Raw genomic sequence first — 18,875 nt, forward strand, 5'->3', positions numbered from 1 at the left:
GTAGGGCTTAAAAGCAACAATACAAAATCAAGATCCCACAAACAACAGGTGGGAAAAGGCTGCCTAAATATGATCCCCAATCAGAGACAACGATAGACAGCTGCCTCTGATTGGGAGCCATACCAGGCCAACATAGAAAAGAAAAAACTAGACTACCCACCCTAGTCACACCCTGACCTAACCAAAATAGAGAAATAGAGAAAAAATAAATTAGAGAAACTACGTGCCAAGAGGAACATTATGGCTTCGTTAGGGTGGGGTATTATTGACAAATGGCCGTGCTGAAATCATATGTCTGCTGGAGGTGAATTTACCTGTGGTAAACTATCTGGGCTACATGGGACTCACACGTATGTGGAGCAGAGCTAGGTACTGAGGAAAGTCACAATTCATATGTACTGCAGCTGTGGGGTAACACTTCTGCCTCAATGGACAACCAGTTTAGAGAATAATGTTACCAGAGAAGATCTGTTCTCTGAATGACATCCCTAGATCATATATCACTCTCAGCCTCTTGATGGTGGAGTTACACTGACGTGTCTGTGTGTGCTTGCGTGTGTGGGTGTGTGCTTGAAGGTGATGTAAATTAACACCACTACAATGTGCCATTGGTTGAATTTGTCATCGGCCATCCATAAATGCAATGAATTTCACCTTGTACATACAGTGCATTCTGAAAGTATTCAGACCCCTTGACATTTACCAGCCTTATTCTAAAAGTGAGAAAAACAATTCCTCTGCAATCTACACACAGTACCCAATAATGACGAAGTGGAAACAGGGTTTTAGAAATGTTTGCATATTAATTCAAAATTAAAAACAGAAATACCTTATTTACATAAGTTTTCAGACCCTTTGCTATGAGACTCGAAATTGAGCTCAGGTGCATCCTGTTTCCATTGAGCTGGCCACCTGGCCAAACTGAGCAATCGGGGGAGAAGGGCCTTGGTCAGGGAGGTGACCAAGAACCCGATGGTCACTCTGACAGAGTTCTAGAGTTCCTCTGTGGAGATGGGAGAATCTTCCAGAAGGACAACAATCTCCGCAGCACTCCACCATTCAGGCATTTATGGTAGAGTGGCCAGATGGAAGCCACTCCTCAGTAAAATGCAAATGATAGAACTGCTTGGAGTTTGCCAAAAGGCATCTAAAGACTCTCAGAACATGAGAAACAAGATTCTCTGGTCTGATGAAACAATATTGAACTCTTTGGCTTGAATGCCAAGTGTCACGTCTGGAGCCTGGCACCATCCCTACAGTGAAGCATGGTAGTGGCAGCGTCATGCTGTGGGGATGTTTTTCAGCGGCAGGGACTGGGAGACTAGTCAGGATCGAGGGAAAGATTAACAGAGCAAAGTACAGAGAGATCCTTGATGAAAACCTGCTCAAGAGCACTCAGGACCTCAGACTGGGGAGAAGGATCACCTTCCAACTGGACAAGGACCCTAAGCACACAGCCAAGACAACGCAGGAGTGGCTTCGGGACAAGTCTCAATGTCCTTGAGTGGCCCAGCCAGAGCCCAGACTTGAACCCGACTGATCATCTCTGGAGAGACCTGATAATAGCTGTGCAGCAAGCAACACTTCCCATCCAACCTGACAGAGCTTGAGAGGATCTGCAGAGAAGAATGGTAGAAACTCCCCAAATACATGTGCCAAGCTTGTAGCGTCATACTCAAGACTCAATGCTGTAATCGCTGCCAAAGGTGCTTCGACAAAGTACTGAGTAAAGGGTCTGAATACTTGTGTAAATGTTATATTATCGTTTTTTTATTTTTTATAAATTAGTAAACATTTCTAAAAACATGTTTTTGCTTTGTCATTATGGGGTATTCTGTGTAGTTTTAGAATAAGGCTGTAATGTAACAAAATGTGGGAAAAGTCAAGTGGTCTGAATACTTTCCAAAAGGCACTGTATTGTATAGTAAATCCTATCACAACCGTCTTGTGATTGTTTTATAGTATTAATATCTAAAAAGATTGTCCTTGGTGGGGAATGTATTGTACTGTATGCACTATTTGTGGTGAGAATGGAGGGATATAAATATTCAATCACTCATCCCTCCATCACTCCAACCTTTCTCCCTCCCGGAGACAGGGAAAGATTGTCATCGTGAGGAATCTCACCTTGGAGAACAACGCCGCTGTGATACAGGGATCATGTGTGGAATTAATATGATATAGAATGATACAGCCATCCTCTGTTATACCCAATCTTTAATCACCTTTAATCCTATGGTTGGGACTGACTACACACCTGGAATTGATAGGAACCCCACCAAGATCTGTATTCATAAAGCGTCTCAAAGCAGGACTGCTGATCTAGGATCAGGACCTCCCCTGTTCATAATCTTATTCATTATTTCTTAAAAGTCTAAGCTGTTGGGGGTGGTCATACTATGGATCATTTAGCTATTTGATTTAAATTTTAGGGCCCCTTTAGGTATAAAATATGTATATTGAATTTGGCCTTTACTACTATAGCCCAGAGAAACGCTTTGAATAAAACATTCATAACAGTCAAAAATAAGAAACAAGGTTTTGAAGTGTTTGTCCTATATCTAGGAGATATAAGACAGCTCAGGAAATATATTTACACTACCGTTCAAATGTTTGGAGCCACTTAGAAATGTCCTTGTTTTTGAAAGGAAAGCTATTTTTTTGTCCATTTAAAATAACATCAAATTCATCAGAAATACCGTGTAGACATTGTTAATGTTGTAAATAACTATTGTAGCTGGAAACGGCAGATTCTTTATGGAATATCTACGTAGACAGAGGCCCATTATCAGCAACCATCACTCCTGTGTTCCAATGGCACGTCGTGTTAGCTAATCCAAGTTTATCATTTTAAAAATCTCAATGTCAACAGTGAAGAGGCGACTCTGGGATGCTGGCCTTCGAGGCAGAGTTGCAAAGAAAAAGCCATATCTCAGACTGGCCAATAAAAAGAAAAGATTAAGATGGGCAAAAGAACACAGACACTGGACATAGGACCTCTGCCTAGAAGGCCAGCATCCCGGAGTCGCCCCTTCACTGTTGACGTTGAGACTGGTGTTTTACGGGTACTATTTAATGAAGCTGCCAGTTGAGGACTTGTGAGGTGTCTGTTTCTCAAACTAGACACTCTAATGTACTTGTCCTCTTGCTCAGTTGTGCCTCCCACTACTCTTTCTATTGTGGTTAGTGCCAGTTTGCGCTGTTCTGTAAAGGGAGAAGTACACAGCGTGGTACGAGATCTTCAGTTTCTTGGCAATTTCTCACATGGAATAGTCTTCATGTCTCAGAACAAGTATAGACTGACAAGTGTCAGAAGAAAGTTCTTTGTTTCTGGATATTTTGAGCCTGTACTCGAACCCACAAATGCCGATGCTCCAGAGATACTCAACTAGTCTAAAGAAGGCCAGTTTTATTGCTTCTTTAATCAGAACAACAGTTTTCAGCTGTGCTAACATAATTGCAAAAGGGTTTTCTATTCAATTAGTCTTTTAAAATTATAAACTTGGATTAGCTAACACAACGTGGCATTGGAACACAGGAGTGATGGTTGCTGATAATGGGCCTCTGTACCCCTATGCAGATATTCCATGAAAAAAAATTGCCGTTTCCAGCTACAATAGTTATTTACAACATGAACAATGTCTACACCGCATTTCTGATCAATTTGATGTTATTTTAAAGGACAAATTATTATTTTTCTTTCAAAAACAAGGACATTTCTAAGTGATATACACACATGTATACTGTATATTTTTTACACATATTTAAACCCTTTTTTGGGTAGGCACAAAACTACCTTCTATCACGTTTCAGGTAAGACCCAAGTGCAGACTGTGTTGAAGAAACAATGTTTATTACAACAACAGGGGCAGGCAAACGACAGGTCAAGGCAGGCAGGGGTTGGTAAAGGCACCAGACGGCAGGAAGGCTCAGGGGCAGGCAGAGAGGTCAGGCAGGCTGGCTCAGAGTTAGGACAGGCAATGGTCAAAACCAGAAGGGCGAGAAGAGAGACTAGGGAAAAGTATAAATACCCAGGGAATAAGTGAGGAAGATGGGCCACACCTGGAGGGGGGTGGAGACAAGCACAAGGACAGGTGAAACAGATCAGGACGTGACACCTTCATCCTTTAAAACTGGTTCCGGTTACCTTCAGACGACTCCCGTGACACTTGTGGAAAACGGATACCAACATCGTGAGAGTCTCCCCTTTCCATAGAGTGGTCATAATAGTTTGTAGGTGAAACCATTCAGACGCTACATACATTTTCGTGAGAAGGTCGGATTTTCAGGATGTCTCATGGAATGACAAAACATCTCTAGCTCTGCCACCATTCACCGCAGATGCGGAAGTGAGATTTTGGCGGATGCTGTGAATTTAGACCCATCCTATTAAAAACAAAACAGGTCTCTAGTTCAAACTGACAGATTTTAACGGGGACTTTTTTTATTATGTTACTTACACGCAATTGACTCTAGATTTTATAATCCAAATAATCCAAACTGTTCATAGATCAGCCCTCCAAGTCAAGAAAACACTGCCTTTGTACTTTAACAAACAAGTGAGAATTGTCTAATGAACAAGCACGTCGAATTAATTTGGAGAAAAAAATATGACTGCCAAGCATCGTAGGTGGATGTAGAGTAGAATCTACTCTCATGCCATTAATTTTGAGCAAATTCATAATCGTCTACTGGGTACAGATGTAGTCTCTTAATTTGATCACTGTTTTGTTGCTGATAATTTTCCTGCGGAGCAGGAAATGCAAACTTGTAGTCTATTTATCAACCTCTACAAAAAATGTCCATTATAATCCACATAAAAATCCACATTTCCTGTTGTTGCAGGATACGTTTTCTGCTGTAGCAAACTGGCTCAAACCATATGAAATCTCCCTCTGATCCTTTAACTTATTGTGTACATAATGTTGCTGCTACTGTCTCTTATGACCGAAAATAACTTCTGGACATCAGAAAAGCGATTACACACCGCGGACTGGAAGAATCGTTTTCTTTTAACGAGTCTGACGAGAAGGATATCTTGCTTTCACTGGAACAGGCCCAGATCCACGCTTTTTGCGTGAAACTGTAACATCTTATGTTCACCGCGACGTGGCTGAACGAAGAAATGGACAATATGGAGCTGGCTGGATTTTCCATGCACCGGCAGAACAGAGATGCTACCTCTGGTAAGACGAGGGGCGGGGGTGTGTGTCTATTTGTCAATAACAGCTGGTGCACGATGTCTAATATTAAAGAAGTCTCAAGGTATTGCTCGCCTGAGGTAGAGTACCTTATGATAAGCTGTAGACCACACTATCTACCAAGAGAGTTCTCATCTTTATTATTCGTACCCATCTATTTACCACCACAAAGCGAAGTTGGCGCTAAGACAGCTCTCAACCAACTCCTATAAGGCCATAAGCAAAAAAAGATAATGCTCATCCAGAAGCGGCGCTCCTAGTGGCCTGGGAACTTTAATGCAGGCAAATTTTTACCAGCATGTCACTTGTGCAACCAGGGAAGAAGAAGAAAAATCCTAGACCACCTTTACTCCACACACAGAGATGCAAACAAAGCTCTACCCCGTCCTCCATTTGGCAAATCTGACCATAATTATATCCTCCTGATTCCTGCTTACAAGCAAAAACTAAAGCAGGAAGTACCAGTGACTCGCTCAATATGGAAGTGGTCAGATGACGCAGATGCTACACTACAGGACTGTTTTGCTAGCACATGTTCCAGGATTCATCCAATGGCATTGAGGAATACACTACCTCGGTCATCGGCTTCATCAATAAGTGCATCGATGACGTCGTCCCCACAGTGACTGTATGTACATACCCCAAACAGAAGCCATGGATTACAGGCAACATCCACATCAAGCTAAAGGCTAGAGCTGCCGCTTTCAAGGAGCGGGAGACTAATCCGGGCGCTTATAAGAAATCCCGCTATTCCCTCAGACATACCATCAAGCAAGCAAAAAGCGTCAATACAGGATTAAGATTGAATCCTACTACACCAGCTCTGACGCTCGTCGGATGTGGCAGGGCTTGAAAACTATTACGGACTACAAAGGGAAACCCAGACATGAGCTGCCCAGTGACGCGAGCCCACTAGATGAGCTAAATGCCTTTAATGTTTGCTTCGAGGCAAGCAACACTGAAGCATGCACAAGAGCACCAGCTGTTCTGGATGACTGTGTGATAACGATCTCGGTAGCCGATGTGAACAAAACCTTTAAACAGGTCAACATTCACAAAGCCGCTGGGCCAGACGGATTACCAGGACGTGTACTCAAAGCATGCGCGGACCAACTGTCAAGTGTCTTCACTGACATTTTCAACCTCTCCTTGACCGAGTCTGTAATGCCTACATGTTTCAAGCAGACCACCATAGTCCTTGTGCCCAAGGAAGCGAAGCCATAGTCCCTGTGCCCAAGGAAGCGAAGGTAACCTGCCTAAATGATTACCGCCCCATGGCACTCATGTCGGTAGCCATGAAGTGCTTTGAGAGACTGGTCATGGCTCACATCAACAGCATCCTCCCGGACACCCTAGACCCACACCAATTGCAACTGGATCCTGGACTTCCTGATGGGCTACCCCCAGGTGGTAAGAGTAGGGGGCCTCTCAGGGGTGTGTACTTAGTCCACTCCTGTATTCCCTGTTCACCCACGACTGCGTGGCCAAACATGACTCCAACACCATCATTAAGTTTGCTGATGACACAACAGTGGTAGGCCTGATCACCGACAACATAGAGACAGCCTATAGGGAGGAGGTCAGAGAACTGGCAGTGTGGTGCCAGGACAACAACCTCTCCCTCAATGTAAGCAAGACAAAGGAGATGATCGAAAAGCCGGACCGAACAGGCCCACAATACATTGACGGGGCTGTAGTGGAGCGGGTCGGGAGTTTCAAGTTCCTTGCTGTCCACATCACCACGAACTATCATGGTCCAAACATACCAAGACAGTCATGAAGAGGGTACGAAAAAACCTTTTCCCCCTCAGGAGACTGTAAAGACTTGGCATAGGCCCCTAGATCCTCCAAAGGTTCTACAGCTGCACCATTGAGAGCATCCTGACCGGTTGCATCCCCGCCTGGTATGGCAACTGCTCGGCATCTGACCGTAAGTCGATACAGAGGGTAGCGCGAACGGCCCAGTACATCACTGGGACCAAGCTTCCTGCCATCCAGGACCTATATAATAGGCGGTGTCAGAGGAAAGCCCATAAAATGTCAGAGACTCCAGACTGTTTTCTCTGCTACAGCATGGCAAGTGGTCCCGGAGCGCCAAGTCTTGGAACAAAAGGCTCCTCAACAGCTTCTACCCCCAAGCCATTAGACTGCTGAACAATTCATAAAAATCGCCAAGGGACAATTTACATTGACACCCCCCTCCCCCTCTTGTACACTGCTGCTACTCACTGTTTGTTTGTTACCTATGCATAGTCACCCCACCTACATGTACAGATTACCTCAACTAGCCTGTACCCCTGCACTCTGACTCGGTACCGGTGCCCCCTGTATATAGCCTCGTTATTGTGTTCCTTTTTATTATGACTTTTTATTTTAGCCTACTTGGTAAATATGTTCTTCTTCTTGAACTGCACTGTTGGTTAAGGGCTTGTAAGTAAGCATTTCACGGTAAAGTCTACACTTGTTGTAATCGGCGCATGTGACAAATCAAGTTTGATTTGATTTGTGTCACCACAGAGAAAGGTATCAGAGCAAGGTGCTTAAAAATAAACATGGATTACCTTTCCTCTTGAGTATTGATATTGAGCATATTCCATAATTCATCAGGACAGATGGGGGGAGACATGACCAGGGCCGTATTAAGAAATCTTTGGACCACAAGGCTGTTTTTTTTTTATAGCCCCAAAACACCAAACTGTGTGTTTTTCCAGTAATTGTATTTTGAAATCTGCAAAAGGCAAACCAACAGCCGCAACCAACCATAGAAATATATATCCTTTACATTTTTTGTTTTCCGGCCCCCCACTGGCCTGGGCTTTAGCCCCGGTACCTCTGTGTTAATGTAAGTGTCTATAGGTTTCCAATTATGAAATTAATAAATGACTAATTTCCTCCCATGAGCTTAGAATAGTTCAAGCTCTCATGAACATTTTAAACATCTGAGTACAACTATGAGCCCTTGACATTAGAAAGACCCATTTCAGTGAAAGCTAAATGGACAACTGACCCTGAAGTCCTCCACTGTTAACACCATATCACTTTCCCAATGGACAGTAGCTGGCGTAATCACAGTACAGTATCCTGTCCTATGCTGTTCCCATGGGGATTGTCCTTAGACTTTACTACACTCTACAAAGTAGCCTAGAATTTCTCTATTTTCAGACAGCTAAACTAAAAGATTTTCTCTGGGTAAGTGTATTGTGGAATTTTACATTTTCACTTGTGAGGTTTTGAAGTCACTACTGACAGGGAACACACGCTGTAAAAACTCACACTCAGCGCCTGTGAGATTTTGTCACTTTACGGCAGTAGACAGAGCCATGAGGTGGTTCCAATCTACTGAGCTGCACGCACGCACACACACATCAGAAATCACTAGGCCTGTGTCCAGCCTGACATTATGGGAGATCCAGTTCTATGGAAGTATAATTCAGCACAAATTCTCTCACACGCACACACAGAAATGAATGCATACAAATACAAACAGAAATGTGCATGAATGCAAACCATCACACAAACACACACATACAGACACGCACAGAAAATGATATTACAAATAACGACATCTTTACTCCTCTGATAACACAACACACATGCAGATATGAATATGTTCTATTCTTTCCAGTATGCTATGCATCACAAACTACTGTAGTGGGGTTGGTAAAAACTATGCGTGAGATATACAACACTCATACTCAACCAGCCACTTTACTACTACAAACTAAATGACCAAGATTCATCAACTCCTCTCTTCTCCTTTGCCTTTGTGCTACGTCAACACTATAGTATACTTCCCTTTCAGCTTTGCAGTACTACACATTTCCTGGTCATCAGGAATGCACCGGGGACACATTCTACTGTATGTGCTGCTTTAGAAAATGTACTCTGGTTTAAAAGTCAATAGGAGGCAGGAGGTTGATGAGCTCTCAGGCTGTCTGCGTCTGAAATGGCACCTTGTGTCTGTCATATACCCGAGTTATAATAAGTGCGCTTAAATGGAACGTAATTGCTTTTTTAATGCGATTTTCTCTCAACGCGTAGTCTGATCTTGAACAAGCATGAGAATAGCATGCTTACTCACCTCACTATTCGTTGGGGGAGGAGATGAAAGAAATGAAGGTGTGTCTACAGATACACCGTATTCTGACCTTGACTTAAATTCCCTCACAGCTCCACCACCTTTACACACAATGAAATTATGAATAAGGTCGAGCAACCTGTTGGTTCCAAGTGGAACATCATCTACATTATTTTTTCAGATAGAATTAACACCATTCTCTATGCACTGTATTTTACAACTTGATAAGAGCTATTAATAAGACCTAGGTAAATGAGTAATCTGTTTGGATTAGGGGATTGAAAATTTTGTGACAGTTGTTTTAGATCTATTTGACCATATGATCACTGGAGATTAATGTGAAACCAGTCACATGGTGGCAAACTGAAGCATATCAACATGTCACCATTTCCACAGTGAAGTTTAAAAAATGCTGGCCTTATAATTTATGAAATGTGAAATGTGGAGACCCAAGCAATAGGCTTCTGTAGCCTATCGCAAATGACAGTGTAGCACCAAACCTACCAAGTTGATTCATGATTTTTTATAAAATCACCAGACTTTTCACTGTATTTAAAAAAAATACTAGCCATTATCAGTATCCACCATCAGTTATACCAACGTACATTTATAACTGTCACTGACTTTAGTGATAGTTTCCTTACATTTTGCATCATTCTATTACATAGTTAGTTTACCTTTCTTTCCTCTGTCACATTTGTGTGGTTGTTCCTGAGGATCGCTAGCAATAGTGGCTAACATATTACAAGTTGTGCAATAATATGAAACATTCTAACCTATTTGAGTCATTATGGAACGCAGACCATACATAGCAGTTTAAACATGGATCCTGGTGCACGGCTCACAACGACTGGACCGTTGTCATCACAGTTCCATGATTAGTGAGGATTATTAGGGTAGATTTATAGGACTACCATTCAACCCCTATTGTATGCTTTCTCCCCGTCCAATAATTCATGGACTGAACAATTGAATATGGCAGCTTTCAGGATGAATCAAACCACTATTTTTGATTTACCAATATATTTAGTGCATAAAGGCTCTCCAAATGTATTTATTTTTAATTCATAAATACTTTGCTAACCCTAAATAATATAAATATTATTTTATACATAATAATATTTTGAAATGTACCAATTGGTGCTGAAAAGAGAGGAATATGCATTTAGTCCTACATGGTTTCCTCTTATTGACACTCCAACCATAGTTGCTCTCCCACCTTCTATACTAGTGGTTAATGTGGGCAGTTGGTCTGTGGGTGGATTGGCTGTAGTTGCCAACGCAGGTGTGGTTGTTGGCAGGGGCTGGACTGTTGTGGGGGCTGAGAGGGCACAACACCAAGAAGGTAGAGAGAAAATCAAATTATATCAACAAATGCACTAACATGGGAATATCCGGATCATGGATATACCATCAAATCAACCCATTATGTGATTGCGCTTGCCACAGACACATGTACAGAGCCTTCACTTGTTTGGCCGTTGTGGAGAACACCTTGCTTTCAACAATATGGTTATTCCACCACAGCTGTGGCTGTACAGCATCTCTTATACAGATGTACGATCTTAATTTGGAAAAACTTTCCTGCAACACAGGAAATATAAAACTTATAGTGCATCTGAGGTTTAAAAAGGCTGAAGTTAAATTTCCACTTTGAAATTTCAGACTTGATTTTCCCTTACAAAAAATGTATCAACCCCTACAGAAATGTCCATTAATTATGATCCATATAATAATTTACATTTCCTGTTGCTGCAGCATTATTGTCCTGCTGTGGCAAACTGGTTTAAATTAATATCTTACATCATTAGATCTGCACAGAACCCACATGCACTCATAGTCCCTCTCACACCATGTCCTTGGCTAGCCCTCATCTACAAAACCTGTTACACTGAAACACTTTGAAGCCCCTCCCCCCATTTGAATTATAGACCGGCACTGAGGGATATAAAACTGTGGAAAAATGTGTTGGGAGTGTGATCATCATGATTATCATGAAGGGACCCACCACAACACCAGAGGGGAGGGACATAAATGATATAATATGATAGACAATAAATATGATTTTTTTAAAGTATGGCATATGAACAGAGAATGAAAAATAAATTATAACAAGCTCTATCCCGTTTGATTAGGATTGTTACTTACTGCCAAGAGTCCCAGCAGCCTCACCTGACAGACAGACAGATAGACAGACAGACAGACAGACAAAGAGAGAGAGTGAGAGAAACAAATGGAGATTTACTCATTTATTTTTGAGAATAAGTGTCTTTATTTATATATTTTTATTTTTAAAGAGATGAAGGCTTTTCAGCTTTCAGTGCTTAATGTACAGAACATCAGGCACCAAATCTGTCATTGGAAGCGGCAAGCCCCCTTTCCCGCTGTAGTTTGTGAGTAAAGAATAGGGTGCTTCTGCATACAGTGTCAGTGTACATCTGTAGAATTCCTCAAGAAAAAGGACTTCTCTCTTGTGAAATGTGACAGCGTCGGCTGCACCACTCTGTGGCTGTATAGAGCAGATGGCCCAAATCATTTCAGCCATTACTTCATCCATCAAGTAACGTGCCTGGTACAGTATTTTTGGTATAATATGATGTTTGAAGTGTACAGCTGTCGGCTACGTACAGGTATTGGGGGATCCGTTGGGGGTGGGTAGGTAGGATCCAGGTTTCCATGACTTGGCTTTGAAGCCCCTCTCACAGCGAGTGCAGTCCTGGCCCGTCGTATTGTGCTCACAGTCACACTGCAGGCTGCCCTCCCGAAAGGTGCACTGGCCAGCATGGAGGTTACACTTACACCTATTGCAAGATGGGGGGGGGGGGGGGGGGGGGGGGGTAGAAGCAACGTCAATCCACAACACTGTGATGGCCTCACTTGAACTACTCCTGCGCTAATTAATCATGCATGATCAAGTACACCTTGCGGTTATTGACAGTTTTTGATCAATATTATTTTTTAGAAATTGCATTCCTGGATAAATTGTGGTGTTAAAGAGTAAGCCTAAAGAGTATGATTTATAGCACATTGTTAATTTATTGTGGGCTCAAAGATGAGTATGATATGAGAGAGAGAGTATGCATTTGCATGTTTTATAAGTGGCAAGAGCTAAATCTTTCAGGGAAACAGAATCAAATAAATAGATAAGAAAATAAAAAGTACCAGGTCAAACAACATTTCCTGATCTCAAGAAATTTCTAGGCCATTTACATCCACATCATTTTTTGAAGGGGTAAGATTGAGATGGCGAGAGAGGTGGCAAGCAGGATAGCATGGTAATGGTGACATTTGAATAACAATAATAATCAGATGAGGGAGTCACTTCCAATATAAAGTGTTCCACTCTGGTGAGCCGACCACCCTTCATTTGCATGAAATATTCATAGGACGGACCTCCACACCTCCACAAGGATTTGTATTTTTGTATTTTATTACAGTTCACCATTAGCTGCTGCCCTGCAGCGAGCGACTCTTCCTGTGTTCCAAACAAGATTAAGGCAATTACATACAAAATAAAACAGTACATCACATAACACATTATTACACACTACTCAACCACAGCATCTCTACAATACAACACATTATAAAACAATAAGCTACCACATCTCTACAATAAAACACATTATAACACACTACTCCACCACTACATATCTATAATACAACACATTATAACACACTACTCAACCACAGCATCTCTACAATACAACACATTATTACTACTCTACCACAACATATCTACAATACAACACATTATTTCTACTCTACCACAACATATCTACAATACAACACATTATTTCTACTCTACCACAACATATCTACAATACAACACATTATTACATACTACTCAACCACAGCATCTCTACAATACAACACATTATTACTACTCTACCACAACATATCTACAATACAACACATTATTTCTACTCTACCCCAACATATCTACAATACAACACATTATTACTACTCTACCACAACATATCTATAATACAACACATTATTACACACTACTCTACCACAACATATCTACAATACAACACATTATTACATACTACTCAACCACAGCATCTCTACAATACAACACATTATTACTACTCTACCACAACATATCTTCAATACAACACATTATTACATACTACTCAACCACAGCATCTCTACAATACAACACATTATTACTACTCTACCACAACATATCTACAATACAACACATTATTACTACTCTACCACAACATATCTACAATACAACACATTATTACATACTACTCAACCACAGCATCTCTACAATACAACACATTATTACTACTCTACCACAACATATCTTCAATACAACACATTATTACATACTACTCAACCACAGCATCTCTACAATACAACACATTATTACTACTCTACCACAACATATCTACAATACAACACATTATTACTACTCTACCACAACATATCTACAATACAACACATTATTACACACTACTCTACCCCAACATATCTACAATACAACACATTATTACACACTACTCTACCACAACATATCTATAATACAACACATTATTACACACTACTCTACCCCAACATATCTACAATACAACACATTATTACACACTACTCTACCACAACATATCTACAATACAACACATTATTACTACTCTACCCCAACATATCTACAATACAACACATTATTACTACTCTACCCCAACATATCTACAATACAACACATTATTACTACTCTACCACTACATATCTACAATACAACACAATATTACTACTCTACCACAGCATATCTACAATACAACACATTATTACACACTACTCTACCACAGCATATCTACAAGACAACACATTATTACACAACATATCTACAAGACAACATATTATTACATAATACTCTACCACAACATATCTACAATACAACATATTATTACATAATACTCTACCACAACATATCTACAATACAACACATTATTACTACTCTACCACAACATATCTACAATACAACACATTATTACTACTCTACCACAGCTAATCTACAAGGCAACACATTATTACACACTACTCTACCACAACATATCTACAAGACAACACATTATTACACACTACTCTACCACAGCATCTCTACAAGACAACATCCATAATACAGCAATATAACAATATTACAATGTGTAGAGTGCATGTGTCTGTGACTGTGTGTGTGCCTCTTCACAGGATGCACTGTTCCATAAGGTGTAGTTTTATATGTTTTTTTGGTCTCTGATTTTACTGCTTACATGAGTTACTTGATGTGGAATAGAGTTCTTATATAGTCATGGCTCTGTGTAAGTACTGTGCGTTCCCCATGGTCTGGACTTTGGGACTGTGTAGAGACCTCTGGTGGCATGTCTTGTGGGTTATGCATGGGTGTCTGAGCAGTGTGCTAGTAGTTTAAACCGCAAGACAAGTAGTGATGCAGGAAAGATTGACATGCATGTTATTAATGATGTTAGCTCTCCATGAACATTTAAGGGCCAGCCGTGCTGCTTCTGTCGGTAACAGGCTGATTGGTTGGCAGGTTGAGCCAGTAAAGGGTGGTTTACTATTCTTGGGTCGCAGATATCTCGTCTCCTCGCCACTTTGATACCATGAAGATGTACAGTCGTGGCCAAAAGTTTTGAGAATGAGACAAATATAAATTTTCACAGTCTGCTGCCTCAGTTTGTATGATGGCAATTTTCATGTACTCCAGAATGTTATGAAGAGTGATCAGATGAATTGCAATTCATTGCAAAGTCCCTCTTTGCCATGCAAATGAACAGTATCCCCAAAAAAACATTTCCACTGCATTTCAGCCCAGCCACAAAAGGACCAGCTGACATCATGTCAGTGATTCTCTCGTTAACACAGGTGTGAATGTTGACGAGGACAAGGCTGGAGATCACTCTGTAATGCTGATTGAGTTCAAATAACAGATTGGAAGCTTCAAAAGGAGGGTGGTGCTTGGACCTTTTCGGGTGCGTTTTAATCAGTGAATATGTCATCACACTGTCTTCAACATTCGCCTAAAATGACGTACCCAAATTTAACTGCCTGTAGCTCAGGACCTGAAGCAAGGATATGCATATTATATATACTATTTGAAAGGATAAACTTTGAAGTTTGTGGAAATTAGAAATGAATGAAGGAGAATAACACATTTGATCTGGTAAAAGATAATGCAAACAAAAAAACATGCGATTTTGTATTTTTTTCTGTTCCATTATCTTGGAAATGCAAGAGAAAGGCCATAATATAATGTTTCAGTTAAGGTGCAATTTAGATTTTGGACACTAGATGGCAGCAGTGTGTGTGCAAAGTTTCAGATTGATCCAGTGAAGAGTTGCAATACTGTACAGTATTTTGTATCAAGTCTGCACAAATGTGCCGAATTGGTCAATTGATACATATTCAAGTACATAACAATAGAGAACATACAAAACTGATATGCTAATACAAAATTTAAGTTTACACACTCCCAGGAATGTCATACATGATGGATCATTAGCTTATACACTAATTTTCACACATCTAGATGGCCGGGCGGTATGGAGCCAGAAACAGCAGGGGTTCAAACTGTTCCAGTTCCTACATTTGAATATAAAATGTATTTTATCAAACAAAACTATGCTACATTTTATCTCTTGGACTCTCAGGATGACAAATCAGAGCAAGATTACTGAAAAGTACATTATTTACCTTCAGAGGTCAATGTATCAAACCAGTTGCTGTGATAAGTTATCTTTTGTTGTGCACTCTCCTCAAACAATAGCATAGTATTTTGTTCACTGTAATAGCTACTGTAAATTGGACAGCGTAGATAACTTAAATTCTTGTTAATCTTTCTGCCCATTTAAGACATGTCTATGTCCTGGAAAGTTTGCTGTTACTTACAATGTCATTCTGATAATGGGTTTCCAGCATGCATACAAAGAAGGGCATTCTACAAGTACTGTAACGGTTTTTACTTGAGGTTATTATTTATAGGGGTGACAGGTAGGTTGTGCCTACCAGAGAAAACATTGGTTTCTCCTTTTGGTTTGGGAGGGAATGAGTCCCATCAGGTCCGTCAAGTCTACCTCAATACAAAGGACTTATGTAAAAGTCAGGATGGAAATAAACTTTTCATAAACCCTTAAAACATTGGAAAGAACTTCCAAAACAACTATATTATTTTGCGTGGGTTGTATTAGCAACATCAATGAGTACACACACATATAATAATATCACAATGAGTTCTGGTTCCTCCAGAAATGTCCTGTACCTCGGGCCTAAAGAGTCCAGCCTGGTAAAGGAGTTCAGGGAACTCGTGACTTTTGTCACGCAATGTTTGTCCGTTCATTCAGTGTAGCGTAAACCCAGTATTAATCATACAATCAACATAACAATTATTTTACCACAGAACTTTAAAGCGTATCAACTCTTACTAAGTCCTCAACTACAACTAACTACATAAATCATCACCGTATACATGACATCAAAACAAATGAAATACCGTATACAAAAAGGTTGTAGTCGGTCAGTCAGACAATCCAATCCGCCAACAGATCTCCAGCGGAGAAAGGCCACGAAGAACAGAGAGGTGTAGTCCACGGACACAAAGAGTGGATCCGATCCTGGGTAAACTCTATTAGGCTACAAAACACACGTTTAACGGCAACAAAACAAACGGAATAGAGAAGCTTCGGAACTGAGGGTTGAACACATCCTCATTCACGTCTCCATCACAACCCCACTTTTGCGCAGCTGATGCTGGCAATTTAATTGGGAATTAAAGGGAAAGCACCCTATTGGAAGGAAAAGCACTGAGACGGTTCAGAAAAATTCAGGGCCGTCACAGTACGGTCTTAGCATAAATGACAGATGATTGGTTAAAGAGTATGGATGACAGGAAGTTAGTTGGTGTACTGTTGCTAGATTTCAGTGCTGCTTTTGATGTAATTGATCATGAACTGTTACTAGGTAAATTTAAATGTTATGGTTTTAAGTCTGCAGCTCTATCCTGGATATGGCAAAAAGTGTTCTTTAATGGTAGCTTTTCAAACAGTAAAGATATACACTGTGATGTTCCTCAAGGAAGTTGCCTAGGCCCACTTCTCTACTCTATCTTTACTGATGATTTACATTCAGTAATGAATAGAGCAAGAGTGGTCATGTATGCTGATGACTCTAGCATCAGAATGTAATGAGCTAACATATGTACTGAGCAGTGAACTAAGAATGGTGTCTGAGTGGGTTGATATGAACAAATTGGTTTTGAACATTTCTAAAACTAAATGTGTTGTATTTGGTTCAAGATATATACTTGCTGATGATCCCCAATTGAATTTGTCGATGAATAGAACGCATGTAGAGCAAGTGAAAAAACTAAACTACTGGGCGTCATGTTTGACGCAGCTTAATCATGGTCAGAACACATAGACACTATTATTATTAAGATGGGTAAGGGAATTGCTGTTACAAGAAAATGTTCAGAGTATGTAACATCTATGACTCTGAATCAGGTGATTAAATCCCTTGTCCTATCACACTGTCCAGTTATATTGTCATCTGCAGCAAAGAAAGATATAAAAAAAACTCCAAATGGCTGCCAGATTAGCTCTTCATTACTCTATCTGTATGAATATTTTCCAAATGCATCAGAATCTCTCATGGCTTCACGTTGAAAACAAATTACTATCCAGTCTTCAGATTTTGTTTTAGGAATGTTATATATTTTTTTAGAAAACACTGTTTTTTTTCTGGCCAGTTAGTACATCCGAGCAACACGATAACCACCAAACCAGACAGGCAAGGACAAATCACTATAAATCTAGTTTTATATAGAGCCATAGCTGAATGGAACTCTTTACCAATCCATATTTCTCAGGCAAAAAGTAAATCCACCTTCAAGAAAAAACTAAAATAACATATAACGCTATATACCATATCACTGGACAGGAAATAGAAAGCATCAACTGAATGTTAAATGTGTTTCCTGTATTTTAATTGTCTGTATTGTCTACTTGTTGAATGTTTGTGAAGTCTTGATTTGTGGTTCTTTGTAATGTCTTGTTAATTGGTGTTGGACCCCAGGAAGATTAGCTAGCGTTACGGTGTTAGCTAATGGAGATCCTAATAAAAATAACAAATTAGTCAAATTAGCGCACGTTAGCATCAACCGTCCCGGCATAGGGACACCGATCCCGTAGAGGTTTTTAATTAAAGGTTAGATATACTTTCCTCCTGGTAAAGATAGATACAAGGGTGGATCATGTGAAGATGTGGCTCTTTCTCATTTCAAACTGAACACAATGAGGAGGATAATTGACAGACAGCCTGGTTTCATTCCAAACCGATTGACTTCAATTAAGTCTGTTTTCAAAAGCCCCTCTGGAAACTGTTGGAGTTTCTCCCACCCTCTTGAGACCTGTAAGCCATAATTAAAAACTTGGCGACAATCGCAGGGCTTTTTCATCCCAGGGCTCCTGGAGACAGAACTCCCATCAAGTGCCTCTTCATTACAAATAAATCAGCAGCCCACTTCGTCTCAGTGCCTTCTGTGAAAAACCCCGGCGCTCCAGCTTATCACTAGGTCCTCCACTTTAGCTACACTA

At 40.5% G+C, this 18,875-nt stretch overlaps 1 protein-coding gene across 1 annotated transcript in view; it reads right to left on the minus strand.

Annotated features, from left to right (window-relative positions):
- The window catches only part of LOC139411922 (netrin g2a), a 68,622-nt gene that overhangs the window by 9,826 nt on the left and 39,921 nt on the right, over positions 1–18,875 (minus strand). Inside the window, exons 4-5 of the mRNA XM_071158681.1 lie at positions 11,908–12,080; positions 11,428–11,451 (exon numbers count right to left, since the gene is read on the minus strand). Coding sequence (XP_071014782.1) covers positions 11,428–11,451; positions 11,908–12,080 — 197 coding nt within the window. The remainder of the gene's footprint in view (positions 1–11,427; positions 11,452–11,907; positions 12,081–18,875) is intronic.

Source organism: Oncorhynchus clarkii, chromosome 6 (genome assembly GCF_045791955.1).
Source record: "Oncorhynchus clarkii lewisi isolate Uvic-CL-2024 chromosome 6, UVic_Ocla_1.0, whole genome shotgun sequence".
Classification (NCBI taxonomy): domain Eukaryota; kingdom Metazoa; phylum Chordata; class Actinopteri; order Salmoniformes; family Salmonidae; genus Oncorhynchus; species Oncorhynchus clarkii.